We start from the raw sequence: 14719 nt of genomic DNA on the forward strand, positions 1-14719 counted from the left end.
TACCTCAATATAAATAATGTAGAAGTTGTTCATTTAAGATATATGCATGTGCCTCTTCCTTGGGTTGCTTTCCTGTGGTACAACAGAAGAGAAGGACAGTACGTCTAGGCTTTGTAGTTCCTGAAATTCATTGAGTTTTTTCCTTCTCTCTCTTTAATCAGTATTTCAATCAACTAAAATTGAAGTAGATCTGGTAAGGACAACTCTTTCACAGGTCCCCACCTGTTCATTTAGTTCATCCTTATTTAGAGCTAGCTAGATGATATGTATCTTTAGTGGTTTAGTAAAAATGGTTGCTTCCAGCTGGGATAAATCTAAAAGACCTCTCTGGAGCCAGGTTTGAAGAAGATAGATATTGCCATTGCAGAAAATTCAGGTAAAATTGCTTCTTTTCCACACAGAATTGTACATGGAACAAGAGACAAAATTGTATGAAAATGAATGTAGTGGCTAAAGCAAAACAAATGAGTAACCCGAATGCCATCAGAAATGCTAATTTCTGCTGGGAAGTGTCCATGTGAAAAGGTCTCATGATGCCAGTGTATCTGGGGGAAAATGGAAGCAGTAGGTGCTCAGGATGCTCAGTTTTCTTCAGAAGAAATGTGTGACTTTTTTTAAGTGTTTAGAATCATGAAAGAAATCAAACTCTGAAATTAAGGAAAATATATTTTTTATGTTTTAAGAGAGGAAAGAAAAATAAATCAGTGAGGAGATGAGACCAGTCTAAATAGAATCTCTCCGACTTCATCTAATAAAGCTGAAAGTTGTTTTACTCTAGACTTCAAATCATGGGAAATCTGCCTACTTAATGTTGATATGAGGTGGAGGAATAACAGTGATCTGTGCAATGCTCAGCTCAGAGGAGGAGGGAGAGACAGGAATAAAAGGCTCTATTTTTAAATAGACTTAAGATATATTTTAATTCCTTATGGGAATTCCAGAAAGAAAACTCAGACCTGCAAGACATATTGTCTTTTTCCTTGTTGTTTCTAATTTGTTGGTTAATTCTTCTGCTTGAATTTTGCTAGCTCAGATGTTTCTCTGCAGCCAATTAGAGTCAGTTAAGCTTACACTGCTCTGTAATGCAATGAAGAAATTTGAAAGATGGGTTGCCTGTTTATGTTAGATTGGTAACCAAAAGGTTGTAAGAATAGTACACTTACAAAGAAATAAAGAGAAGGGCAGACCTCAAAGCCTAGAGGTTGTTAAATGAGCCTGGTATCTCTGACCCAATATGCAAAGCAATTGAGAAATGCTACAGAGAAATAGCTAGCATTTACTCAGAGGCATGAGTGAGTCCAACTGATTTGCTGTAACTCTTATAGTCTGTTTAGAAATGTATGAATGCCATTTATTTTTCAGGGCAGACAAAAGTGGTTTTTAAAAGCTGTGTAACACTAATTGTAGAAGATGGTTAGTCTGAATTCTGTCTTTTGTTTTACATATTTAAAAAAAAAAGAGGAGGGAGAAAGGGGAGTGGTAATTCTAATAGAAAAAAATTAAAAGTATGTAGGCAATGAAATACTGTGTATTGCAGCTCTGAGAGGAGCAGCTGCTGTATGAGTGCCTATGCCATCATATGGCCTCCTGTAGCAGACAATTCTTGATCAGCTAAGAAAACCAAATAAACCTGGATTAGCTGGGATTGCTAGCAACTCTCTACACAAGTTAAAGCTTTGTCATAAGTTTCTGAAAATCCATTTTTAAAGGATAGTTGAAAAATATTTCCCAGACATTTAGGGAAATTTAATTCTTAGAATCAGTAGCTTTCCCATGTAAAACTGTATCTATAAACACATAAGGATTGAACAGTAACTTCAAAGGAAGCATGATTTAGCAGAACTTAAACTCTTTCCAATACAGAAATTTCTAGAAATAGGAGGAAAAAATGGCTGCATAACTAGCTTCTTGGAATGCAGTTCAGGCTACCAAGAAGAGTGACAAAGCTCCTATTGATTTCAGTGGTGCCAGGATTTCACTCTTTACATAACAGTGAAGTTGGTCAGGATATTGGAAAGGGATGGAAACTCTTATCTACATGGTTATAGCTTGTGACATTAGAGAATATCTATAAAATATCATGCCAGCAGAATGTGAAGTAAAACCACATAGATTAAAAAGTTGTAAGTATTGAGTAAACTGTGGGAAAGATGATTTCATGGAGGTAATAGTCATGTTCTTCATGCTTGTCCATACATTAACTGACACACAAACACTGAAGTTTTTCTTCTGTTTTTCTTTTTATTTATTTTACTTGAATGACCAACTTTTAAAACTTTTAAGAAAGAACTGATATGCAACAGGGACTTTTGATAGGATCTGAGTGGTAGACTTTTTAAAAGGAAAAATAGGAAAAGATTCACTTTGATTCTTACACCATGCATTTTTTACTGAAAATGCCTTTCTTATGTTAGTTTACAGACTACCAAAGCTATGTGATCCACGGCTGCTTGGAGAACAATCCCACTTTGGAGAGATCTATTGCTTTATTTAATGGTATCTCCAAATGGGTCCAGCTCATGGTTCTCAGCAAACCAACACCCCAGCAAAGGGCAGAAGTAATCACAAAGTTTATCAATGTTGCACAGGTGAGTCTCATGTGAGTCTTTTTCCTCTGGTAGAAAGAAATAATACAGATGGAGACAGCAGAAAACAAATGAATTGGATGCTCTTTTTATTGCTTGCTCAGTGAATAGCCTGTTCAACAGGAGCTAGTCTCATAAAGAATGAAACACTGAACTATTCTGTTATGTCCCCGGTCTAGTCATTTCTGTTTTAGCGATGATAGGTTGGCTGGCAGTGATAGATTGTCTGCCTGAGCTTGTGTTGTGTGACACTGGGCAGCTGCCCCATATACTCCTTTGATCTTTAGTTTTGTGTGATTAATCTCTCCTGCAGAAGCTCCTTCATCTCCAGAACTTCAACACACTGATGGCAGTTGTGGGAGGTCTAAGCCACAGCTCTATTTCTCGCCTGAAAGAAACCCATTCTCATCTGTCTTCAGAAGTCACAAAGGTATGGTGGACTCCAGCATATAACCTTATTACGCAGAACATCCCCTCTTTGAGGTCTGGTGGGTTCTGCAGTGCAGGTGTTTCACCAGCACAATACTTGGATCATGGCAGGGTGCCCAGAAGGGTTTCTCCTGGTGGAGAAGGATTAGCTCTTGGAGATCCTCTGTTTGATTGCCTGTGCTGGAGAGGAAATCAGCATCACCAGCACTCTGACATGAGTTGCACTCATTTAAAACAGATTAAGGAAATGGTATAAATGTTCTCACAGAGACTTGCTTCTGTGACTATTTGTAGGACTGGAATGAAATGACGGAGCTGGTCTCTTCCAATGGAAACTACTGCAACTACCGCAAGGCTTTTGCTGATTGTGTTGGCTTCAAAATTCCCATTTTAGGAGTTCATCTGAAAGACTTGATTGCTGTCCATGTCATCTTTCCTGACTGGATAGATGACAACAAAGTAAACATAGTGAAAATGCAGCAGCTTTCCATCACCTTGAGTGAACTGGTTTCCCTGCAAACTGCCTCTCATCATTTAGAGCCTAATATGGATTTAATTAACCTGCTAACGGTAAGTATTGTGCAAATTCTAATTCACTTCAGTTATTCAGAAGCTGCACATGGAGTCAGCAGGGAGCTGGGGGGTCAATAGGGAGTCAACAGGGTATTCATATCTGTAAAGATAAATGCACTTTGTTGTCTCAGTTTTGTAAAAGGAGAGGGACAGGATACGAAATAGAAACGAGTTCACATGAGATATGAATAAAGCTGAAGAGAGTTTCATTAATGGAGTGCGTGATGGCTGGATGCCAAAGCAGAAAAGGGATTGTGTCAATTACATTTTTTAAGAATGACAGAAGGTGAGGTGTTAAGAGAAGTAAAAACCACGTTCTGATGCAGTATTTTAGGCTTCTGTCTCCTATGCAAAGATCTGATGAGATGTTGATGTGGTCATGTAAGTGACATTCTTACTTGTGCATAATTCTGTTCTCTCTTCTCTATGCTTTGAATTCAATATGTTTATTCAGTGGATAGGAAGACTACTGTATTCTTGTATGTTGTTAAACAGCTGCCACCACCGCTCCTCTTTCCCCTCCCCTTCTCCCTTGATAGTGGCTACATTTGGGGGAAATTGAAATGTGTACTTACAGATTAGAGATATGGATTTGAATGACCAATTTCAAATCAAAGAACAGTGAGATTTCAAAGAACGCTGAATAAAACCTATTCAAACTTGAAAAATTTTAGCACACACACAGAGTTTTACTGAGAAAATAAATTCAGTGGTTAGTCTTCTGTTTTGAGCTAGTCAAAAACAAAATAATGTGTTTGTGGGGGTGTTTTCTTTTGAAGCCCTAACTGACAATGCTAGAAGGAAATCTTTGTAATTCCCATTTTTTTGATATGTAGGCAACGACTGCCATTTTAATAACTATTACATTTTTCTTTATTTTAAAATATACTGAGGCATGCCACCTGAACCTATAAGCCAAATTGTGTTTCTGTTGAAATTTAGTCTGCTTAGCACTGATCTTAAGTGGACCAGTATTTGACCCAGCACCACAGTTTGTTCAGCCCATGGGCAAAAAACAGTATCTTGAAATTAAGGGGGAGCCTGTGAAACCTGAAAAAAGGAATGATGTTTGTTATAAAACAGTTCATGTTGCAAGAAAATAAAAGAAAGACACATACTCATCTAAGAGTAGTCTAAACATGTCATGTTAGGTGAAGGACTTTCTTATATGTAATCATTTTATGGTGTTTCTGTTCTTGCTATTTTGACTTTGTCTTTCAGATCTCTAACCCAGATCAAAAGAGAAACTGTTTGCTCTACATCATTACAATTCTTTATTTAAATGAACTTACAAGTAGGCAAGGTCTGTGTGTAACTAGGACAGGTTTGAGAATTTTTCCAGTGTTTCTGCTTATTTTGTTGGATAGCATAAGCATCTCAAGACCAAGCTTTTCTCCAAAGTGTTTTTCTTTTCTCTTTTAGATGGCAGAAAAAGTCTAGATCAAAGCAAGGGAAATAATTTAGCTACATTTGAATAGATGTATTCAGAACAGGCAATGTCTCAGCATTCACTCAGTGAGGAGGTGAGAGCTAAATTCCAGCTTTTCCTCATTCAGGTCACAGATTTGACCACCACTATCTCATTCTAGGTGAATGCCTTGACCAGAGGGCTAGTGAGCAGGAGCTTTAGAACTTTTTTTAATGTCTTACTTTTAAAAGATCAAACATATGCATATCTAGAAATTAAGCAGAGGTTGCAGTTTATGATGGATTTATGCTGGAACTGCTCAGGTACAGGGTTTTGCACTATAGAGGATGAGGAACATAAGCCTGAGCTTGGACCTACCATTGGTGTGGATGGACCTGTGGCTTCACTGAAATGGGGAATGGGAAAGGTTTGGGGAATAGGAAGACATTCTGTGGTACTTTGTACGTCGCAAACTGGGAACAAGTCCTAACCACTGTTAGTGGGGCAGCGGAGAAAAGGGACCATGTATTGTCCACTGCAGTAACTCTCTAATTAAAAGTGTTAGACAGATATTTATCTTCCTGTTTTGTTTTATTAAGGATTGAGAGTTGCTTTCTTATCTCGTGCCTTATCACTCTTTCCCTTCCCTGGTCCCTTCTGAAAGTTCATAGCGTCTTACAAGGTTGGCTATGAGTACAGGGAAGTGGAGCCTCAGATTTTAGAGAACTGAGCAATAAGAAACTGAGCCCAAAAGGACAGAAATTAGACAATGTGAAGTGAGAGATGGAAACTGAACCATTGCTGACATTTTCAATATCTGTTCTTCTCTCTTTTGGGTGATGACCTGTATTTCAGAAGGAGCTGAACGCTTCAGATTTTTCCAGGACCTTGCAGATTCATATCCATCATTATATCAGCCTGAGCTCATGTATTTTACCTGGCTGTCTTTTTTTTATATTTTCCTCTTTTTGTTTCCTGCATAATGTTAGGGATTTTATTTATATTTATATAATACTTCATTCAGTATATTTCATTTACTAGTAGAAGTAGTTGAGTAAAAGACAGGCACTTTTTCGCTTATGATGCTCTGATGTATTTGTTCCTAGTATAATTCTGCCGACTTCAGTTACTGTTGAGCCAATCTGCTTGCAGCTAAATGAAACTGCGTGCTGCACTGTTAATTGCAGACCTGATCGTGGGTTAAAATTAACTTGCACTGCTTTTTTCTGTTGTCGGGATACATGTCATGAATCATGAACTCGGTGGTGTCTCTTCAGTAGTGATGAAGACAGCCCTAGGTATCCTAAAGCCTTCCCTAGGTAATTCTGTCCTCACAGTAGTCATTGGAAGCGTAGTTGTCAGTCAAGTATGTTTGTTAGTGTGTGATTTTTGATTTAATACAGTGACCCCTGGGAAGGATAAAAACCAATTTATACAAAAAGCTCCTGGACCTAGATTTTGGTACATCTCATAGTATTATGAATAGCCTCATTTTTCTTCCAGTGTGTAAACTTTGTCCTTATTTGTACCATATGAATAAATTACAGTACATTTTTTAACATTGTTAATATTATTACTGTTCTTAAACAGTAATAATGAATTTATGCAGTAGATGAAATATTTCTGTCTATCTTTCTGTTAGTAAGGAAGTTTTAAATTATAGGCTAGGGTCAGAGAAAGGGAAGAAGAAAAGGTAGGATTGCAGCCCAAAGCTGACAAGAACTGCAGACTAAAAATAGTTGACCTTGCTGCATGCAAATGGTCTTTCAGCAGATTTAGCCTCCCTTGCTGCTACAGTCATCCTCAGTTGTCAGAGACTGAAGAAGTAATTATTCAATTTATTGCGATGTTCTCCTCTCTAATACAAACTCTGTAAAAAGCTTTCTCATCTCTAACATAGAGAAACTCCCTTTCAAAACTCGTAAATGTGTATAAATGCGCACAGTGCTCTTTTGTGTGTGAACCAGCTGATCCAACTATTTGTTAACTTCCTGTTTTCCCATTAGGTCGCGTCTATTTGGGCAAGCTTTGGCAGGCTTTTTGGCCTGGTGGCAACATGGAAATCTCTTCTCTGGGCTCCTTCCTTTGCAGGATTGCCTCTTACACCACACTTAGGAAGTGCTAACAGTTTGGCCTGTGCTTCCTTGGCAAGTAAATTGCTGGATACTGGTTTGCCAGTCAGACAACTCACACAAGATAACATGAGTTTCTAATGCATTAAGAAGGGGTGTGGGAATTTGCCCTGCTCCTTCTTTTCCTTGGTGGTGGAGCCCTGTCTGCTCTGGGGTGGCTGATACCTTTCAAGGGTTTTGAAAAATGGTGTTTGGGGAGACTCTGTGTTAAGAGCTATGAAATGACAGCTAGCTTAAAAGCTGAGGCAGGGGCTGTGATAGTAAACTTCAGGCCACATGGGCAAGGGGCTTACAAGCATTTTTCAGGTGCTGTCATGCATGTAGACCAAAAGGCTGAATGGGGAAAAAGGGAACTGAAATCTCTCTGGCTTCAGTGGTAGCTGCTGATTGATCAGCATTTTGTAAAGTTGGGGTTCTCTCTTATTTTAGGTGTCTGCACAGAAACTCAGAAGCCTGCTCCCCCCACCCCAATTTCATGGTCAGCATAAAAATTAATTCCTAACTCACAAAATTTTAACTTTAAACAAGTACCTGAAACAAGCCAATATTTTGCATGGAAGTTAAAATGCCACAAGTAAAGCAAAGGTGTGTTGTATGGGTAGTGGGACAAGTGCCAGGTTTACTGTGGCATAGGAGACCATGAAAGCTGAGCAGGAGCTTTAAGCGATGCAGGCCTTAACTTGGTCATGTGTAAAGCAGACTGAAGCATTTGGGCAAGACAACTGAATGCGGAAGGACTCAGCTACCAAGGAGCCAGAGCACCTTAAGCAAAGATGGAATAACTTTTTAGTACATGCTTTTTCTTAGTCTGTGTTGTTCTTCCTCCTTTCATGAATTATTGGCTATACTTGTCCCATCTCCATTGACTCTGCATCCCATTCTGTGCCGGTCCCTGGCATCTGAAACCTGTAGCTAAGAAGCAGAAGGTGTAAAAGAGACCCTAAGCATGCGCTTTTCAGTGCAACAGGGAGGAATGCTATCTCTACTGACATTTTCTTAATTAGAAAACTTATATTTGGAAGGCAAGTTTAAGGGAGTTTATTACCTGCTGTGCAGTATTTTCACATTTTTTTCATTTCAGAACATGAGTAAGTGCCGGCGGGGAAATGTTCCATCACTTTCAACAGATTGGAATTGGTTGTCAGTCTTTTTACTAGTCTACAGTATATTTACACCAAGTGCGTTTGAACACATTTGGTGCCACCATTTCCCCCCCACACTATTTTTAGGTCTCAACAGCTATTTAACTAACCTGTTCTGAGACTGTATGCAAATAACTGGAAAGTCCCAGTCACTTGTACAGTCTAGTGAAGAGAGTGAGAAATATCTAAACAATCAAATTGAAAGACACCCTCCCCAACTTGTCTTCAGTAAATTCCGTTTCTAAAAAATAGTCACATCTTTTTTGATTTCCTTGGAAATCAAAAAATTGCTTGGAAAAATAGGGCACCAATGAAAATCAAATTAGAATGTAATCTACCATCCATTGTAAAAGTTGTCCTAGGAAAATTCTTACTACATTTTGTCTGTCCCTACAAAACCGTAACTGAAATATAAGATGAGAGCTTATATAATTACTGCTTGGTCATCATGCTTGTACATTTTTGCTAATATTTGAAACTCCTATACTAGAACAATATGTTGTCCTCTGTTTAGGCTTAGACTTTGTGCCTAATGAACTTGTAACCTCTGCTCATTAAAAGGCCAGATAACTTACAGAGGGGAGATACAAACCTGCTCAGCAAATATTAATGTATTTCCATCCCCAAATACATACCTTGCTCATCTTCCCTACTAACAAAACTGTGGTCTTTAGTAGSAACAGGGCAAAGCCTTTCAAATATAAAACTATGAATTCTGCTGTCAGTCCCAGGCTGATCTGATAAATATAATTTACTCCAGCTGATTTCTGCTTATTTATACCAAGGGAACCCAAGACTTTGGTCACTGAATAGAAAAGTACATGAACAGTGTTAGTTACAGCAATTAGTGGATCTGCATTAATTTTAGGATAGGCCCTTACATTTGGGAAAAGGGCGCTAGTTCTCTCTTACCATTACACAAAATTCTGCTTAAATGAAGGTTATTTCTAGCAGTAGTTCTACAATATAATGTCTCTGGTCCTGTTTGTTGCTAAACCGGCACTCCAGTCTCCTTAAAAATAACTCTCTGTCACAGTCATTTAGTCAGTGATAATTCTATCTGTCTGCTGTGAAACGTCTTTTAACTCGATCTTAGCTTAACTGGGGATTTGCAAGGTAGGTGATGGCTTCAAATCATGTCAATTACTCCAGAGCCAGTTAAGGTAGGGCCCTGATCACAGGAAACGTGCAGCAGTCGCTTCCTCTCGTTGCATGGCGTTAGCCACAGTGTTGATTATTTTTCTCCTCCATCACACTGAGCAAGGAGGAGTTTACTGCAGACCTGCAGCAGCGCTAGACCACAGCTGCCAAAGTGAAAAAACCAAACAATTTCATTTTACTTGGACTGTATTTGTGCCCCTTCTTTTGTCTCAAAAAAATCCTCAAGTCTGGGAAAAAAAAGAGCATGTGGAAGAAATAGCTTTCATTTATCTAAAAACAGAAGCTGAAAGGGAATCTACCCTACTTGGTGAGAGGGGACTAGGAATAGGCAAAGCTGGACTGGAGTAACAGGGATTGCTGCTTGTGGCTGGAGACCTTGGCTGCATCAACAGCGGGGTCAAACCTGGCCTGCATCTTGTGGACCTGTGTCTGCGCTCGGCTCTTGCCCAACACCTTCCCAAGTGGCTTCCCACTTCCTCGCTTTGGTTCATGGTCTCGTCTCTGTAGAAGAGCTGCAATATTCTGGCCCTTCTTCAGGCCAAGGGAAATCATAACATTTTGTTGGAATGCAATGTGAATTACTCCTAGTATTTTCCTCATATGCTTAACAAACTTTAAGGTGTCATTACCAACTTTTACATCAGGAGAGTTAGAGAGCAACAGAGCGTTTCCTTTTTGGGCCTTGAACAGAATTAAAGAACCTGTAGTAATGGCATGTGATTGACAAATCACGTGTTTATAGCAAGAAAAAGTGGTCTGTACTGGCTTTCTCTGCCTGTTCTAGAGGAAACTCATGTAGTAACAGGAACCATGGTAAAACTCTAGAAATTCTGCAGATTGCATCCTCAACTATGAATCCTGGCAGCCTGAGCTTGTTCGCCCATTCAGTCATACGTGAATAGAAACAGACTATAAGGCCTACCTGGCCAGGAAGAATAGCTTGAATTCTGAATTGTAATGGTCGAGCATTTGCCTAAAATCTGTTTGTGGCAATTTGCTAGCTGGCATGTTTGCATTAAACATTTGTAAAATGTTCCATTTCAGCACACTAAAAGGGGTTTGCGGAATACCCCCCCCCCAAACTCTAGATTAACTAAGTGTTCTGTTGCAAATAGTTCACCAACTTTTAAACAGCTTTTATTAGAGTATATATGTTTGTATTCATGATGTGCGTGTTACTGAGCCCTTTTAAAACTTCTTTCCTGCAGGCTGTGTATTCATTGGCCCACTTCTCTAAGATCTCTCATGACTCTCATGATCCTTGAGCTGCTGAGCATGTTTTCTGTAGGGGCGATCTTCTGCGACCTTTTGACAAAGATCAACATGCAGCCTCTCTAACTCGACATGTCACGATGCAGACTGTGACAGCCCCCAAACCTGGCGCATCTGTGCCTGGGTTCAAATGTGGGCTCAGCGGTGTGGGTTACGGAAGCTCTGTGAAAAGCTGCTTTCCCAGCAGCTGCGAACCGCTTCTCCAGGTGTCCTGAGCTCCAAGGAATGAAACTTCTGTTTAGTTTCAATGGGAGGTGTATCTTCACTAAAAACCTCATCTTGTCTGAGCTGATCTAGTAAATATTACTGTTTTTACCTCTTTCTTGCACCTAGCTGTCCCTGGACCTCTATCATACTGAGGATGACATTTACAAGCTCTCGCTGGTGCTGGAGCCAAGGACCTGCAAATCAGTAGGTCATCTTTTACTGCCTTTTGATGTATTACTTATTTTGTCTGCATGGGTTTAGGTTAATATAAAGTAATTAGATTATATTTTTGAATGCCATTTAAGAAGTTGCCTTATTCATGTTTGCTTAAGGCCTTTTAACATGTATGCACATATAGTAAATACAGTTACTATTTATAGGGCTTAATGGGCATTAGGAGGAGTAAGTAGTGAAATGTGCTGGTCTTCAGTATTAATTATTTTTCAACAAAACCTCTGCAAGTCCTGGAAAACATAGTTGCGCTTTATATGAAAATGCCCTTAACAGTTCCTTTCGATTGTGTATCAATTCACTTGCTGGATGCTGGTGCAGTTATATAAAGCAACACCAAGTCCAAAGATTTCTTTTAGGTAAGCCACAGCATTAGCTGTATTTTTTTTAAGCTGTTTGTTTGCTTATATGGAATTAACTGCATGTTGGGCTCTCAAGCAATGTTAAAACATTTCAGAGTAGATGATAGTTTTTTTTTAATACGTGTATCTTATCCTATTTAAAGAGAAATAACTAAAGCTAATGCTGCATTGGTGCATTTTATATTATGCTGTGAAAGTCTGAGAATATAGATAAATCTCATAAATAATAGCTGACTTTTCATTTTAAGTATTACTAACTCTCCTATTGCCAAAGTTATGGGACTTCTCTGCCCTGTGGGCATTTCTAGGAGAGCATTAACACCCGTATTACCTATCAGATCCGGCAGCTGGCTCTGTCAAGCTGAGCACTCTCAAGTCTGGCACCTACACAAACTAAGGGAGGCTGAAAGCACTTAGCAAAATGTGAGAGCGGAGTCCAGTAGTCTGAGATGACTTTTTACATTTTTGAAGTATTCTTAAAAGCAAGTAAGGAAACAAAGCCACTTAATTTCCAAGTACAGGCCTTCTCAGGCTTTAAGTGGAGTTTCTCACTCTTGGAGACCAGTTTGGAGATTGCGTTCATGCTTTCAATGGGGAGTGATGACCGATATTAAAAAAGCTATTGAATATTTCAATAGTCAACCCTAATTCTGTCTGAACACCTGGAATTTCTTTCCTGAGTCTCCAGTCTTTGTTAGATATGGTTTGATCACAACAGTCCCCATTTACTGTGGTCATTCTGTCTCCCTCGTGTTTCCTTTACTGCCAGCAGTAACGGCAGTGTTGAATTGTTACAGCTCTATGTTGGGGAAGGACTCACGGGCCACTATTGTAAACGAGGAAAATAAACACATTGTTGCTTTATTCTCTGGCCTTAGCTTTAAGGACAAAAGCAATATGGAATAGTGCTTTGAACTTTAACAGTACCATCAATAGTTGGAGACTTCCGCACTGTAGTCAATGAAAAACCAGTGACATTCAGCTGTTGCAGCACTGTGATGGGTAAAAAGCTACAGCTGAATAGACAGACGACACCCAGCTGTTCAAGACCTGCTTCTCTTTGTTGATGTGCCAAAATACACAAGGTGTTTTAGAGGGGAAAGAACTTGTAGAGCTTTTGCATGTGCAAAAAATTGTCAAAGAAATCATGACAGTGTAGTTACAGCGTTACAACCACTCTTTGATTTATTGCTGTACAATTCCCATGTGGGTGCACTGCAGAGGAAGTGTCCTGGGCTGCTGTGGTCATTCTCCAGGTGAATGGGGATGTGGTCCCTCAGCCTGTGAGCCTGCCGTCAAAAGGGACTTGAGCAAGACTTCCTCTGTGCTAAAACTGGAAATAGGCTCTTCGGTCAGCATAGCATCCTAAACAAATTACCGAAGCCCGACCACCAGTTATAGTGCAGCAACTCCCTCTGTCGCACAGGTGGCTTTTCCCTGTGTGCTAGTTATCTCCTTGCTGTGCATTTCCCCCAGGACAGCTACTGGCTAGCAGACGACTCTGCCTCGCACAGTTACGCCAGTGAAAATGCACTCGTATAAGTTGTTTGCTCCTGAGAAAGATTAGTTTCAACACCAAAATATGCAGATAGTTGCATCCATCTGGAAATGCTTTTTCAGTCTAGGATACCATTATCCCTGTGGTGGTAAAACAGGAGAAACAGCCTCAATCACAAAAAGTGTTTCTGATGGTTCAGCAAACTCAGCTAGATGATCTCTGAACACTGGTTAGTACTTTTCCTCATTATAGCCTGTATTTCAAATATATAAACTAATAGTACAGTTGTTCATATGAGTCTGTGAGCGAAATAGGAGGAATTATAGGAAATAATTTGACCAATTAGCTACCATTATTTTGAGGGAATGAACTTGTTAAAACATCTGTCCATTTCCCGGTGCTTACTGGAGTGACAGTAACATGAAGTTTTCATTGAGACATGGCAACAAACATAAAAGTGAAATGAGACCTCAAATTAAATAGCCCAGAAGAAGGAGGAATGCTCCAGTGAACTGAGGATCTTTCTGCCTTTCTGCATTGAGGTCAACAGGAGTTAAAAGCTTTCTGTGAGGACTTGGTAGTCTAGCATCACTCTGGTAAGCTCTGATATTTTGAGACCATTTAGTCTAAGAATTTTTCAAGAGAAGGAACACATCAAATCTCTTCTCTGACCACAACTGTAAGAATGCCACAATATCAGCATCTTACATGTTGTTATGTAATGTGTTATCTTTAAAAGATTGCTGCATTTCTGCATATTTTAGAGCAAAAAAAAATGCTAGCAATTGGGTCCATCACTGTCTGGTAGTATTAGGGATTAAGAAGTTCTGTAAATGCTTTTAGTATATAGAGGTGGATGTTCAGGTTCACTGTATTTCGTGTTGGAATTTAATTCTGTGGATATAGGGATTTCTTCTTCCTAAATCTACCTGCGCAGATTCGTATGATGAGTCAAGAGCCATTGCGGAACTGATAAAAGCAGTGTTGATAAATTGAAAAAGGAAAAAACAAATGAATGAAGCAACTCACTAACATCCTTCAGGTTTCTTTCTACCAAATATGGTAGAGTATTTGTGACTATTTTTCCTCTCCGTGTCAAAGTCTACAATACCTTTGTTATACATAATAATAACTGTTAAATTTTTAGATAGCTTAATTACTGCCCCATCAACTCACACCAATTAATAGGGTGTCTGATAACCAATGGGACCCAGATTTATTGCTCATCAGATAGTATTGGGGCCTTCTGAGCCTGTGGGCTGTCTCRCTTCCCAGTCCAAATCATGCTGAATTTTTTCTGCTTGGCACTGTTTCATCTGCCGGATGTTCAGTGACAGATGCAGGAAAATACCAGTGCACCTTACAGCATTTTTCATGCTGACTGGTGATTTTTGAAGCTTTACCTGAAACTGTGTTCAGGTTTGTCTTATATTTTCTACTTGAACAAGTCTAGCAGCATGCCAGAACTTTTCCCAAAGCATCTTAGTCACATGGAGTGAGTCAGGCTGCATGCTCTGTGCATCGAGTGAGCTGTCAGCTACCATTTAGTCAGGGCCAAGATATTTTCAGAATAAAATAGTCTGGCTGATCCTTTCTGGAGAGAAAGTCAAAGGTTAGCCCCTTTCTGCTCAGGCTGCCTGAATGGATTAAGCTGTGCATCCTGGCCTATTGTGAATTTGCTCCAGTCCCTGCCCAGAAAGATTTAGGTCTTGTTCTACT

The 14719-nt window shown here is 39.4% G+C and overlaps 1 protein-coding gene across 5 annotated transcripts in view; it reads left to right on the forward strand.

Moving 5' to 3' along the window:
- Positions 1–14719, forward strand: part of RASGRP3 (RAS guanyl releasing protein 3) — a 54194-nt gene that overhangs the window by 24746 nt on the left and 14729 nt on the right. For all 5 annotated transcript variants that reach the window (XM_026081269.1, XM_026081267.1, XM_026081270.1 and 2 more), the window contains 4 exons: positions 2415–2588; positions 2899–3015; positions 3309–3584; positions 11036–11113. In XM_026081269.1, the coding sequence (XP_025937054.1) occupies positions 2415–2588; positions 2899–3015; positions 3309–3584; positions 11036–11113 (645 nt within the window). The remainder of the gene's footprint in view (positions 1–2414; positions 2589–2898; positions 3016–3308; positions 3585–11035; positions 11114–14719) is intronic.

The sequence above is a fragment of the Apteryx rowi genome, unplaced genomic scaffold (assembly GCF_003343035.1).
Source record: "Apteryx rowi isolate R43461 unplaced genomic scaffold, aptRow1 scaffold_54, whole genome shotgun sequence".
NCBI classification, from domain to species: Eukaryota; Metazoa; Chordata; class Aves; order Apterygiformes; family Apterygidae; genus Apteryx; species Apteryx rowi.